The following is a 14,445-nucleotide window of genomic DNA, read 5'->3' as shown; positions in this document are numbered from 1 at the left end:
GTGTACATTGGTACATAATACACATAAACTATATAATATATCGATTGTGCACTTTTTTATCACTGTAATCGATTTTAAAAGACCGTAACGTACAGCTGAATATAGACTGTAGATATGTACAACACAAAGTTTAAGATCTGCGCCTCGTTCAAATATTGCACATTCCGTCGGTGCGGTATATGTTATGTATTTTGCGTGGCGTGTGCTGTGTAAAAAATGCCAAAAATATTTTTTTTTTCTTATTAAGAAGAAGAAGATGAATAACAATAACAGTTTCATCGCAATGTACTCGTATATCATTTATAATGGTAAATAATGATGCATATTGTTTTGAAATTATGAAGTAAACGCATAACGACGAGACCGTAACGACAATTTATTATTACTAGATAAATGCTCTGACGGTTGAGACAAAATCGCGAGAACATCTGCGTAATGGCATAATTAAATATCCGCATTAAGTTTACGTAATATCGTCAATTAAAAAAAAAAAAGTACAAAAAAACAGTGTAATTGGGGAAAGTGGACGCGATTTAAATACGACGATACGTTATAATTATTATTTTATTGTCATCATATACAATTGTACTGGAAACAATGAGATTTAATAACAATATTTCCGTCGGTCGACGTTGCGAAATTCGGCGACACTTCGAACAATATACTCGTAAGAAGAGTTACCGAGTTGAAACGATGAAGGAAGCATCGTGAAGACGCGATGTATCCTCTGTCGTCGTCTGCCACACTCTCGCGTCTACTATAGTCTTCGCCGCAGCATCCTCTCGTCGAGTCCTTTGGTTTGTACCCGCCTACGCAAAATGGTTCGACGGACCGCGTTGCCGTGTCTCTGGGCATTTGGACTTTGTGGACTTTACGGCACGTTCGCAGGCGCCGTCGTCGCCAAATCCACAAACGGTTCAGCAAATTCGCAGAACGGCATTGATAGCCTGGAAACCAGCCAGACCCGAGTCAACCAAGTGGACGGACCTCCGAGGTCGGAAGGTTACCGGGTTACGGGTTCGGCTTCAGACAACCGCGTATCGGGCAAAGGTAAGTGGTCGGGCGTAGTATTAATCGTCGACCGTATTAATTTATTTATGATTGTATAATTACCACTGCTACAACTGTTTATTATAATATTTGTATTAATTATTACATAATATTATGCGTGCACCCGATGTAGCGCACGGGTCTAGCAAAAAAAAAAAAAACCACGTCTTAAAACCAGTTTTACGTTTTTCGATCGGTTGATAGAAAGTGCCGACGATAACGTCAATTATTTTAATACCAATATATTATACTGTTATCGAACAATGATAAATGTTTTTATAATATACTTAGTAATATTGCTGTGCAATAGTAGAGGTTTTTGAAAAAATTATATTTTCATGAGTTTATTAATTTTAATCTAGTGTAGATACCTCCTAATTACTGTAATTTCGCAATGAACTGTGACAATAAGTGTAGTATGATGGTACACGTGTGTGCGAGTAAAATATTAGAAAACCGCAAAGCACGTTTAACCGGTTTAATCACCATAAATTCAGCAACTACTCGATTAAAATACCCCTTGTGTGTGCGTGTGTGTACCGAACATGTTAAACCGCTGCCTATACTCGTATTTATACATACCTATGTATAATAATATACATAAAATAGTAAACGACGACGGGTATATGTATAATTAATAACATCGGTATAAATAATCTAACCTATGGACTCGATTATACCATAATAATAATAATAATAATAATAAAAAACTAGCAGACACTCCCTCGGGGCGAGTGTGCTTGTTGTGGAGGTGCGGTCATATATTATTTACAAGCGACGAAATTTCCTAAAGAAAAAAAAAACTATTTCTTTTTAATTATCGCGAATGCAAAATCTTAACGTCTGCCGAGTCTGGTAATCTCGTTTTACCTGAGTACGATATAATATATAATATATTAAGGATGATTCACCAACTATGCTCATCCCCATTTTTCCTTTAATAATGCATTTAATCAAATTCTTATTTTTAGAACATCATTTTTTTAAATACTTAGATTGTTTTATGCCATTTAAGGATTGCTCTGCTGTGTCGATACATAATTCTTCTTCCGGCGTGCCGATTATCTTTTATAAAATGTACATGTAAATCAAAATTCAAAAAAGTAATTTTTAAATTATTCAATTTTATATTTATTTTCCTTAGTACCTAAGGAAAATAGTTCTTGATAATAGGTTTGACGATATATGAAGGCTATATAATAAGATGATTTTAAAATTATAGTAATTATTAGGTATTTATATATATTAGAATATTTTGTTTGAAAAAATTATCTCAGCATACAGTATATGTGCTAAATTGAATTTTACATATATACTATATTTTATGTGAAACCATTATTAAAAATAATTATGCTTTATGCTTAAAACATAAGTAGATACTAGTTCAGATTTTATATAATGTAAAAGCATAACAATATTTAAAAAAAATTATTATGTGGATTATAATTTAGTATTTACATTAAAAAGGATGATTATTTACGAACAAAATAAGTTTTGCATAAAACACCCTTTAAATAGTAAGGACAAATTTATACATAAAAGGAATAAGCTTGTTTTATACCAGTAACCACTCTGTATGTTTTAATTAATAAATTTACTTCGTTACAAATACGAGAAAGAAAGGGTTCTATATTATGAACTGTCGAAAACGTTTAAGCGCGATCGTACTTCGTATAAGGTGTAAAGTCATTTTTTAACAGTCTTGCTCAAAATTAATGCATAATATTAATACGCCTTGTACTGACGTTGAGGTGCTGTGTTTATACAGACTACGGCGGTGGTTCGGCGGGCGGTTACGGTTACCCGGCCGAAAATTCTTATGGCCCTCCCCGGGATTACTACTACGAAGAACGACCTGAGTACTACAGTCCTTACGATCAGGCCGGTCACCACCTGCAGAACATTGGACCGCCACCAGAGATGATTTATCATCAGCATCCCAACTCACATCTACAGCATCATCAGCACGGCGGCGGAGAGGCCCATAGCCCCGGAGAGTTGAACATACAGCCGGTGCTATGGCCTTTGGCCGGAATCGCACTACTCGGAGTGCTGTCAGCCCTCGTCAAAGCTCCTTTGCTGTTGAACTTGGGCCACATAGGTCACCGCCGCCGTCGCAGGAGAGACGCGAATGACGGAGACGAGGAAATTGTCGCAGAAACGATCAAATCGCTTTTGGAAAAGGTATACATATAACATAATATTACATATCATAAGGATGCACTCCAAGTCTCCAAACGCCATTGTTGTACTTACCTATTATTTACTCGCGTGTACTCATTCATTATTATGCAGCCGCGTACACAATATCGGTAGTGACATTTGAGGAACGCATACGAATTGTGTCCGCAACGGCGTGTAAATATTATCGAAATAAATCATGAATGCGTCTGCTATCAATAGATGTATAATAATATTGTTATCGATCATAGGGACTCATAGACTAAGCTGTAGGCTTATTTTATGTCAATCGGAATTCTTGAAATAACTCTCAGCTTCCTGCATAATATTATAATGTATACAGCTGTAGCGGCCGCGTCATCTGAATTAGGCTTAACAGAGCCATATCGTGTCAGACGATTCGTCTGTAAACATCCACACTATTCTAGAATCCTGAAATTCTTGTCGTATATGGAGGAGCAGTAGGTATAGGTACGCGTAGTTCCTTTACTACAATACGAGACTCCCTTATGATTCCATTTCCATTTTTCGAATAACAACAATACAATCACGAGCATTAATTTATAGGAACCTAAAAGGCTATTAAACAGCGGTTTCACAATAATCTTCTATAAATTAATAAAAAATAAATAAATCATAATCCAACCAAGTAAAACTGCAAATTATTCTAAATAATATGATCGATTTACTATTTATAACTATAATGGGACATTTGTTATTGATGGGTATAAAACGCGATTAATTTAATTTAATTATACGTGACCTATTCATATTTTCGCGTATACGTCTATAAACAATGATTATAATGAATAAATAGTTATAGTTATTCGTAAATAAAGGTTCCTAAATTTGATAAATAAAAACTGATTTTGATCTCGTTCGGTGAGACATGCAATAATATTAAAATGTACGTAGTAAGTATGTGAAACTTGTTTAATGCTTTTACTTAAATAAATAAATGATAAATCGCTATAAAATCAAGAACTATTAACTATGGGATAGAAATGAAAATAGTCGTCGGCGATTTTTAAATAATTTTATACTATACTGAGCAGGTTATCTATGTAGTACTACTATCGTGAATTCGTCGGTACGCAAAAATTCAACCGGCCACCGAACGAATTATGTTTTACATATTATATAATATATATATACATATAAGCATATAATTTTGTTTTATCGTCACCGGTCACGCACTCACGCGCTAGACGACAACTAATTTCAGTGGCGTCTATATTTATAATTTTTAATGTATTCGTCGGATTACGGCGTGTATATAAAAAATCATCAAAAATGATTTTTCTATTAAACGTCATTTTAAGCATTACCATATTATTATTATTATTATATATGCACGGTCGTCTAACTAGCAACGTCATGAATACTACAGCCAGACACATAAAATAGTATAATTGCTGACCTTTATACGAACAAATTCCATTTACCGGTCAAATATATAATATTACTATCTAGCCGCTATTGAAGTCCCGAAAATTTAGTTTTTGATGGTTGTATAATATTATGTTTGTGTGTGTGTGTGCGCGTGCGTGCGAATGTGTATATATTAACACAGTGTGCCTTAAATTTTTTAAAATCTAAACATAATATTATAATGGTAGTAACAATGGATATATATATAATATATGGTAACACTTGACTGTATGTCAGTATAATGTACAATGACTACAATATATATTGTTATAATCATATGCAACACTGTAATATTATATAATAATATTATAATATTATTGAACCATTGCATGTGACCAAGTACTATAAGTAGGTATATTGTTCGATTATCTTGAGACTTTTTAAGTATTTTTAGTGTTTCCAAACGTTCTGAGCACATTATAATTATATTGTGTATAATACAAAATATCCTATAAATATTGGAATATCTATGAACTGTCACAGTTCAACTGTGTCCATCGCCTATTGCATTTAATCATATATATTATAATGAGTCATGTATTTTTTATGCATCGTATTAATAGGTATTTGTACACGCGTGACCTGTAATATACAGCGTGATTATTATGAGAAAATCGTTATTATTTTAACGGTAAGTTTCTGTTTTTTTTTTAATTCCAAAAATGGAACGATTAATGTATTGATTTTATAATGTGAGTAGTTTTTATGTTTATAAACATAATTTATGATAGAAAAAATATTTCGATTTTCATCTCCGACATCCTATCCGGTAAGAAAGTTTAACTAGTTGTTAGGTATTTTTGGGAAGTAAACATTAACAATTTCGAGTACTTTTCTTAGTTATCAGGAAAAACAAAAAATCAAAAATGAATACTCGCAAATACTTGAAATTTTCACCAAATATTTATATTAATAAAATAAATGCAATGTTTTCAATAAAAATAAATTCAAACTACTATATTACTAATGGCAAAAAAAAATGATCATGATATCAGTAAAATAATAAAATATACATATATAATCTTCATTCAGAATCGTTTTTGTATTAAATGATTTATCATTGAATTTACATTTAACACATATATTATAGTTACAAACACGCGACGAAGTACACTCGAAATTTATTGTACAAATGAGTTGTTACATACTGGTTACTCCCCCTTTTTTTATACTTGATTTTAAGTATTTAAAAAAACTATTTTTTTGAAAAAAAAATATTTTATTTTTGAATCTTTGATAACATTTTTTCCCGTGGCAACCCCCATATTTTTAATATGTCATATATACGATACAATACTTTAACGATATTTTTCATATATAAAATATAATTATCGAACCCATAGTTTTTTATTTATAAATTTTATAAATTTATAAAAAAAGAATTTAAAAAAACTAAAAAATTATACTTTTTAGAATAGGATATGAATATTGAATGAATAATTCTTATGTATACATAATACATATATTTATTTTGTTCTCATCGAGATGTTAAATTTTTAAATATTATCTTATATAATATTATTTATAGCTATTTTATTAACTTAATATTCGTTATTTTTGTATAAAAAAAACCATAAATATAAATATAAATATTTGTCCTCTATAATGAGTTTATTATTTTATAATAAAAATTTTAAATAATTTATAAATAGACATTTATATAGTTTATATAATTAAGTCAAACTACAAATAGAAAAAAAATTGATTATACATACAAAGTATGTGTACTTTATAGTGCTTGAGTTCGAAAAAATTAAGATTTCAAAAAAATATAAAAAATTATCAGTTTTAAACGTATAATGTACAATTTTTTTTCGCTTGATAGGTTTTTAAATGATTTAAATTACAGAAATTATTATTCCATTGTATCAATTGTTATTTAACAATAATATTCTTGGTTAGAAAATCTTAATTTTTACATGAGTTAATATCGTTAAAGCTTCTGTTACCATTATTAGTATTAGGTATATTTAATATTTATAATTCGTATTTATTTTAAACTAAAAGGTAAAACATATAGTTAATTACAATTACGTATTAATGATCTTAAAATTTACAATGTACAATATTTATTCTATTGTGTTTATGCTAAGTTTTAAATTAGTAGAAGAAAATGCGATAAAATAAATGAAATTATAATTATTATTATATAATCTGCAGTCTAATAATAACTTATGTAAATCAATAAATTTATTATTGATTTGCCAAGTCGAAATATTCAAAGGTAAAAAAAAAATAATAATAACATTTGTATTCAACATTTAATTAAAAATAACTTGTAGGTCTTCACGAAAATTATCTTTTATGTACATAAGTTCAACTGGTTTTTACGTTATTTTATAACATTTAAAAAAAAATACCTACTGTTCGATAAATTTTTTTTTTAAACAAGATTAAAAAAAAAATAACGTATAAAACATGTCAACTTCAAACCTCATAAAATAATTATACTAATAAATAAACTGAAAAAATAGCATCGTGCGTAAAACAATATGATCACTCTGTATACACGAATAGACAACATACGAGATACGACAATGGGAATTCATGTATTAAAACGATTCCGTTACAAAAATTATTACTATTCCGCCTCGCGGGGCACATCGTATGAACAACTACAACATCTATTAGACCGGCGCGTAGACGACCTATTTTTTTTCTATTTGTAGTTTCTAAAAAATAAAAAAGAAGAAAAACGATTTATGGCGCTCCTATCCGGTAAATCTCGAAAGATCAGCACACGATCCGATGGTGTTGTCGGAGCCCGGAGGAGTGCCTTTGGATTTTATCTACCCGACCGATCGGTGCGCCGTATTTACGATTTAATTAACCATATATCTATGAATACAGGTAATAAGTTTCGTACATGATAAATTGCAGGCTCTAAAACCACTAGTATCTATTGTGCAAAACCTACATTCCGAGAGGTTTTTGAATAATTTTTTCCTCATCCGCAGTGGCCAACTGTATACAGTTACATGTGTATAATAATTACTATAATATATTAAAACAACATTGCAGTCCGATATAGAAACCAGTGAATTCTATTAGGCGGAATGATACGCTGAAATAATTTCCATACATAAAAACAACTATAACGACTTGATAATAATATATCGATACAAATTTGCACTTGCCGGCTAAAATTAAATACAAGACATATTATTGAATAGGTACAAAACCTTTTTCAAAGTCAATTTGTGTGGTTCTGCGACGACTTATAGCTGTCAGTCTGATACACTTCAGCTATACTTACATATTCCATCAGACCAATACGTTTCACCTTCGACGTTCGTCATCGCCCGTTTTCTCCTGGACCCGAGTGTTTACGAGTAGAGCCACGAATATTAATATGTAAATAATATGAATAAAAATCCGCATGTATATTATTTATTGTTGTAGTGTCGATCAAAAAAAAAAAAAAAAAAATAATAATATCTTCTACTTACATCTACGCGTTTTAAAAAAACAGAACCACACATTCGCATTCAGTCGTTTAACATGGACATATTATAACGTATTAAATATACATTAAGAAAGTTGTAGAATGCAGGCGTGACTTCTTTAAGGAATTCATAAATACTTTTGACATCTTCAATATAATAATTATTATGTTTTATCATTTTTCTATCAATTGTTTAGCGTTGGTTCAGTAAACGACTCCGTTGTATCATAGAATTTTTTATTTTTGTCATCACCCACGTTGATATAAGCAGGTTAGTGCCGATGTGGGAGAAGATCACTGACCACTGGCCAGTGATTCAAAGTGGAAAGTTGTTTTTTTTTACCATAAATGAGGTGATTGTACCAATATATTATGTACACTTCTATTTAAAAAATATAATTTCATATGCACAAGTGAATAATATATTATAATATTACTATAAAGTAATAGGAGTTCTTTGTGATTGAACTCGCGTTTATCTATTTCTTAATGTATATGTTATATATTTTTTACTGATCCCTTATCAGATGTCTGCGATGAATGGGATTTTTCTAACTTGTCGATATTTTTTTTTTTTTACTCCTCCTGCAAATGATATTCTCCACGCAGTACTTTAAAACTATAATAGTATAGTAAGTTGTGACTTCATGAAGTCCGCATGTATGCACTGTTCCGAGAAAAAATTGCGTGTAGGTGCAGGGTCGACCGATGTCCATGACACCAATGTGTACTCAAGCGCTTCGAGCTGTAGACTTACACTTTACCGACTTACGGTTCAACTGATTAGATAATCCCAACGATCAATAAACGTAGTCGGATAATCATATATTCGGAAGTGCGGGGACTGACATCTGTGTAAATACATTTTATTACGTTGGACAACAGAAGTATGATATTCCGAGTGGGCCATCTCTTCTAGAAGACATTACGCTTGAATTTTTTTCGGTTATAAATACATTTCATACGGTATGTGTACATAAATTACACATTATCCCTGAACCAACATTCAATGTTTATAAAACATTATTATTATTATTATTTAAATTTATTTTAAAACAAACAATCAGTTATCAGTAATTTTATTATTACAATAAGCATGTACGCAGATATAATATGTTTTTTTTTTTGATATGAAACATGCGAAAAAGTAACCACCCAGATCCAATGGTTCTTACTTTACACCGGAAAATTATAAAATATAAACATAAACTTATGTATACAAATAAATTGATAAAATCGGTATTTCTGTTCGGGGAGGTTTATTTCTCGAAATCTTAAACGTTTTAAGGTCAAAAGAAAATTTTCCACTCCCTCGTTCCAAAATGTTATAATTTAATTGTTAAAATTTAACATATCTGTTATAGTGGTCAGTATCAAGGCCGTAACTGAAAAAAATTTCGGGGAGTCCAACATTTTTTTAAAATATAAATGCTGAAAATTTATAGTCAATAAACTAAATTCATCACCGCTAAAATATTTCAACTTTTAAAAATTTCGGTGGGAAGGGGGGTCCGGACTCCTGAATTAGAATTCCAATGAACTTTTCGCAGGATACCTACATTATACATTATACCATACACGTTATCTATTATCAGTCGCGGCATTACATTTATATGTTTTTCAACGTAGTTCAGCGACAAGGAACGACTGAGAGAGGATCAGCAAGAAACGTGTCTGGTGTGCAATATGGTGGCGAACATTTATCATCAAAAGTCCACTTGCGTTGAGAGGTCTATCTGCGAAGTAATGTCACGGAATGGACCAGACGAGTCAGAAATGGACAAACGATTGCTAACCGCGTAAGTTTCCTAATGTTTATTTTATACCGTGGATTCCGGTGGTTTATTTTTATCATTACAATATTTATATTTTATACGTCTTTGGATTACGTGAAAATGTTTCTTTTTATTTAAATCGGGTAAGTAGCTCTGCTATACCTAAAGTGGGGTTGTGAGAATGTATAACTCATAATTTAGTAGGTCACTGTACACAGACCACTGCTGTAATGGGTGTCTTAAATTTAAATTCAATGGTAAATAATTGCATACGAAAAACGATTATGAGCAATGACGAGTGAAGTGGAAATTTTATAATTTATTTACATGATTATAATTAGCAACTTTTTTTTTTTGTAAAGAATACGTTTCCTACACTATTTTGACCTAATTATTCCATAAATACCGCATCATGAAAATTTTTTTATTATATAATAATTATTTTAATATTATATAATATATTATTATTTATTATTATTAACTTATATAAGTCAATACTTATGTACCTTAAAATGGTGTGAATTAGTATACATGGTATAAATAGCTCAAAATTAGTTTAAACTTTTAGAAAATTTCAGCATAATATGTATATAAATAATAATAATTAAAATAGAAGTGTAGTACTTAAAGTGTTTACGATTATTATTTTTGAATTACAACAAAACAAGAATAAATCGGTATTTTACTTTTGAAATTTTGAATGTGAGTACTATTTAAATGTTATCAAAATTTAAATTTAAAACAATTAAAAACAAAACTGTAAATATTTTAAAATGCCTATAATAACACTGAACTACTTTAAAAGAAACTTATAGTAATAACTTTAAGGTTTTTTTAATAACATAAATAAATGTATAATGTATAATGTGTAAAATCAATCGAAAAAGTCGTACATTTCAAATGTATATAAATAGCTCTAAGGCAGCGAAAATATTTTGAAAATTTTATGATGTCAATTTGTCAAGATTCAATTTAATCTAAATATTTATTGAAAATGTCAAGTATCTACAGTTATTTATTTTTGAATTATATAACATACAACAAACAACAAAACGGATTTTGTCGAAAACTTGTTATAGTATTATAATAGTAATGCGTTGGATAATCTCGTTTTGTTGTAAATTTTTTTATTTATTTTAATTTTTTATTTTTCTCGACTATTTTCAGAAGAACTTAAAATTGTTTACATCTTTTGTACTTATTAGATTCATTTGATGTTTCATGATAATTTATAGATACTTAATTGATTTTGTAACCTAACCGGAATAATCTGGATATTAAACACCAATAGTTTATTATATGACTACTTTTAGAAAATTGAAGTATTTTTACTGCTCCTAAAAAAAAGCGTGCCAGACACAAAACATAAAAACAAGGACACAGACACACAGGCCACATCATTAATATTATAATTATTTTGTTCGATACTACAATATTACATCTAACACGATGATTGTCTATCTCTATCTATTATATAACCAATAAATTCAGCATCGCTCCACATAGAATCTATAACAACTTATTAGAAAAAATTAGAAACATCAAATTTAACAGTAATAGAAAGTCTTGCGATACTGGAAAATGCAACAATAAAATTAAATGAAGTTCAAAGAGACTTTGATATAATAATAATAATGAATTAATTAAATTACGTACTCGGTAACAATGTTGGTTTACAAAACATCGAAACTATAGTTATACATATATTATATTAGAGATATTCTTATGGTTCTGAATTTAAAATTATAACACATCAATAACATAAATGGATATTTAATTAACACCAACTAATATATCGAGCATGAAGTATGCCCTATTAGACGTTAAATGCTTCTTTAGAAGCTATAAATAAATGTTAACACTCAACTGCCGTACATTTAAATTTGAAAATCTCCAAATGTACGTCGTATCCAATTGTTTTCGAGAAGACAACACTATACTACAGTGAGGATGAACGATGAATAAAATTTAAAAAATGTATGCAATAAACTTATTTACGGCTATATTTTGGTAATAATAAGAGCATAAATATTTACATATTTTGACTTTTTTATTAGGAACATAAAAATCTGCGCCTTACTAATAAGTAATAACTATAATAGCCCATGTCTTAATAAGTTATAAGGTAAACTGAGGCTTGGGGTAGTTGGGATTAAGGGTAGTAAGTTGGCTACTCTGTGAACATTTTTTTTTATTTCGTATAATATGTATTAACTATTAAGGTACGCGTGTTAGATATTAGGTGTTAAAATGTAAAACAAGTTGCGTAATAATGTAATGTGGAATACTAAATTAATATTTAATTTGGAGAAAAAATAAACCAGTTATAAATTATCATAATAAACTTACTATCTTATTATATCCTTGGCATCGACCATGGAGTTTGATTAAATTAGTGACTACTATTTTTACTCGTAGGGCACTGTCTGTCTAGACATTCTAGACACTTCTAAAACATTATGTAATATTATTATTTTTTTTTAATTTTATGTTGTATAACTGTAAATATTTTGTGTGGTCGGTTAATTAAGTGCGTTTGATGGTATCACTAATAGTGATGACTGACGAGTGGTTGAAAAAATATTGTGTATCACTCCCGAATATTTGTCGGAACGAAACTTAAGTGAAGATTTGAAAGCTCATTTATTATTAATGACTACCCTGCCGATAGTGTTTGAGCACGGTCACGGGTAGCGACTGTCCTAATTTTTCAAAAAACAGTTTTTATTTTCTTAAAATGAATTTTCGACATGCATCGGTGTAATCCGACAAAACATATTGTTCCGCACGATTCGAGTGTACAACCAGAGCGCGTTGATGTAATTAATTTACTTGTCCCATTATTTTTTTATACGACTAAAGAGGTTATGTTTTAGCCCGATCCTGTCAAAAAAAATGTATTTATCTTTTTACTCGTTTTAGTCCTTGTTGGTTTGTGTTATTAGAAAAATAAATAAATTTTTATATTTCAAAGAACCTACCATATTATTATATGTTAAATACTAAGCGGAGCGATGTCTTACGCTGTATAGTGTTTTAACTTTTACTTTTTAAAAATAACAAGATGTCGCACTTCTCGCAATCTATGTACAGACAATTAATTTCTGAATTTTCCAGCACCTTCAGAGAAAACAATACCATTACTGCAAATGTATTAAACTTACCTCAGTGGGTACCTGTAGTTTTACCAAACAAACTAGATCATAGTATCGTATCTACTCGTAAGCGCGATGCGCAAGCCATAGTCGGTGTAGTCATTAGTTGACTATACTGTGTGAAATGTTTTTCAAGAAAGTAATTTTTAGTAATTTTAAGGCGTACAAGATTATACGCACGATAGATATTATAGTGTTACAACTGTTAAAATACGAAAATAATAATTACGTAATTTGATTTGGACGAAAATATACCAGTTATAAACTATAATAATATACTTAACTTATTATATCCTTGGCATGGACCACGGGAATGGGAATATGATTAAACTAGTGACTAGTAAGTAGTAACTACTGTTTACTTTTAGACAGTTTGTACTATAGTGTTTCTACCCAATATATTGAACATATAATCTTATTAGTTATTTTATGTGATATTTTAGTGAATATCTTACGTGGTTATAATACGTGCGTTTGGCGGTCTAATAAATATTGGTTTAAGTAGTCGGAAAAATGTTCCACACTCCCAACCAGATGTTGGAACAGAACTCAAAGGCATTAATTTGTTTCAATGCTTAATTTATGATCACCTTGCCGATACAGTGTTTGCGCACGTTTTTGCACCTACTCGTCTTACTCGCACATATTTATAATTATATGAAAAACTATATTGTACGATTATACCGAAAAATGTGTCTGTAAGAAAATCGGTTTGGGCTCTTTGTGATTGTTACCATCTACAAAATATTTAAAATCACACCTATTTTATATAATTGGGTGAACACTATGCGTTTTCCGTATATTTCGGCCGTCAACGACTCGACATATATTATATTATCTGACGCATTTTTTGGTCATCGCCGGTTTTTTTTCAACAGAACCATCGCACAAGTCGTCGAAAACGATCAAATTCCTGAGGAATTCAAAAAACGTTTGGAGACGGCTGAGAGGATCGGTCGGAGCGGATCGAACTGCGGGCAGTTGTATCAGTGCGGGAACGGTGCACCGGAAACGGCACGCAAATAAATCAAAAACAACATTGTATACATATATGCTTACATATTATTAACACAGTATATTCATTTTCGAATTGTACATAATTTTTACGAAATACACATTGCACATTGAAAAATTCGTCAACACATCCAATAATTTTGACTAATAAAAACATAGTTATAATTATTTAAAAATATATATTATTTTTGTTGGTTTTGGTTTTCTTATTATTTTTTTTTATAATATATAATAATATATACGCCTAAAATAATTAAATAATAGCAATTAAATATTATTATATTTTGTCTTAATTAATTTTACAATTTTGTCATATATATAAATATAATATACATTATATTATATATGTAATAGCTACAATGTTTATGTATAATAATAACACAATATTATAATT

General features: G+C 29.9%; 1 protein-coding gene across 1 annotated transcript; it reads left to right on the top strand.

Moving 5' to 3' along the window:
• The first annotated feature begins 670 nt into the window (after positions 1–670).
• Positions 671–14,309, top strand: LOC132922633 (uncharacterized). Its single transcript, XM_060986250.1, has 4 exons — positions 671–1,050; positions 2,819–3,234; positions 9,737–9,906; positions 13,916–14,309. Exons 1-4 carry the CDS (start codon positions 819–821, stop codon positions 14,061–14,063), a joined length of 966 nt encoding a protein of 321 aa, XP_060842233.1. The 5' UTR covers positions 671–818; the 3' UTR covers positions 14,064–14,309.
• The last annotated feature ends 136 nt before the right edge of the window (positions 14,310–14,445 follow it).

The sequence above is a fragment of the Rhopalosiphum padi genome, chromosome 2 (genome assembly GCF_020882245.1).
Source record: "Rhopalosiphum padi isolate XX-2018 chromosome 2, ASM2088224v1, whole genome shotgun sequence".
Classification (NCBI taxonomy): Eukaryota; Metazoa; Arthropoda; class Insecta; order Hemiptera; family Aphididae; genus Rhopalosiphum; species Rhopalosiphum padi.
Note: the sequence above shows the minus strand (reverse complement) of the source record. Positions and strands in the feature narration are given on the sequence as shown.

Excerpts from the sequence above, each read along its gene's own strand:
- LOC132922633 (XM_060986250.1), top strand. The coding sequence starts at position 819 with ATGGTTCGACGGACCGCGTTGCCGTGTCTCTGGGCATTTGGACTTTGT. Across the intron at positions 3,235-9,736 it reads TCAAATCGCTTTTGGAAAAG|TTCAGCGACAAGGAACGACT; the intron begins GTATACATATAA and ends TTTTCAACGTAG. Across the intron at positions 9,907-13,915 it reads GACAAACGATTGCTAACCGC|AACCATCGCACAAGTCGTCG; the intron begins GTAAGTTTCCTA and ends TTTTTTCAACAG.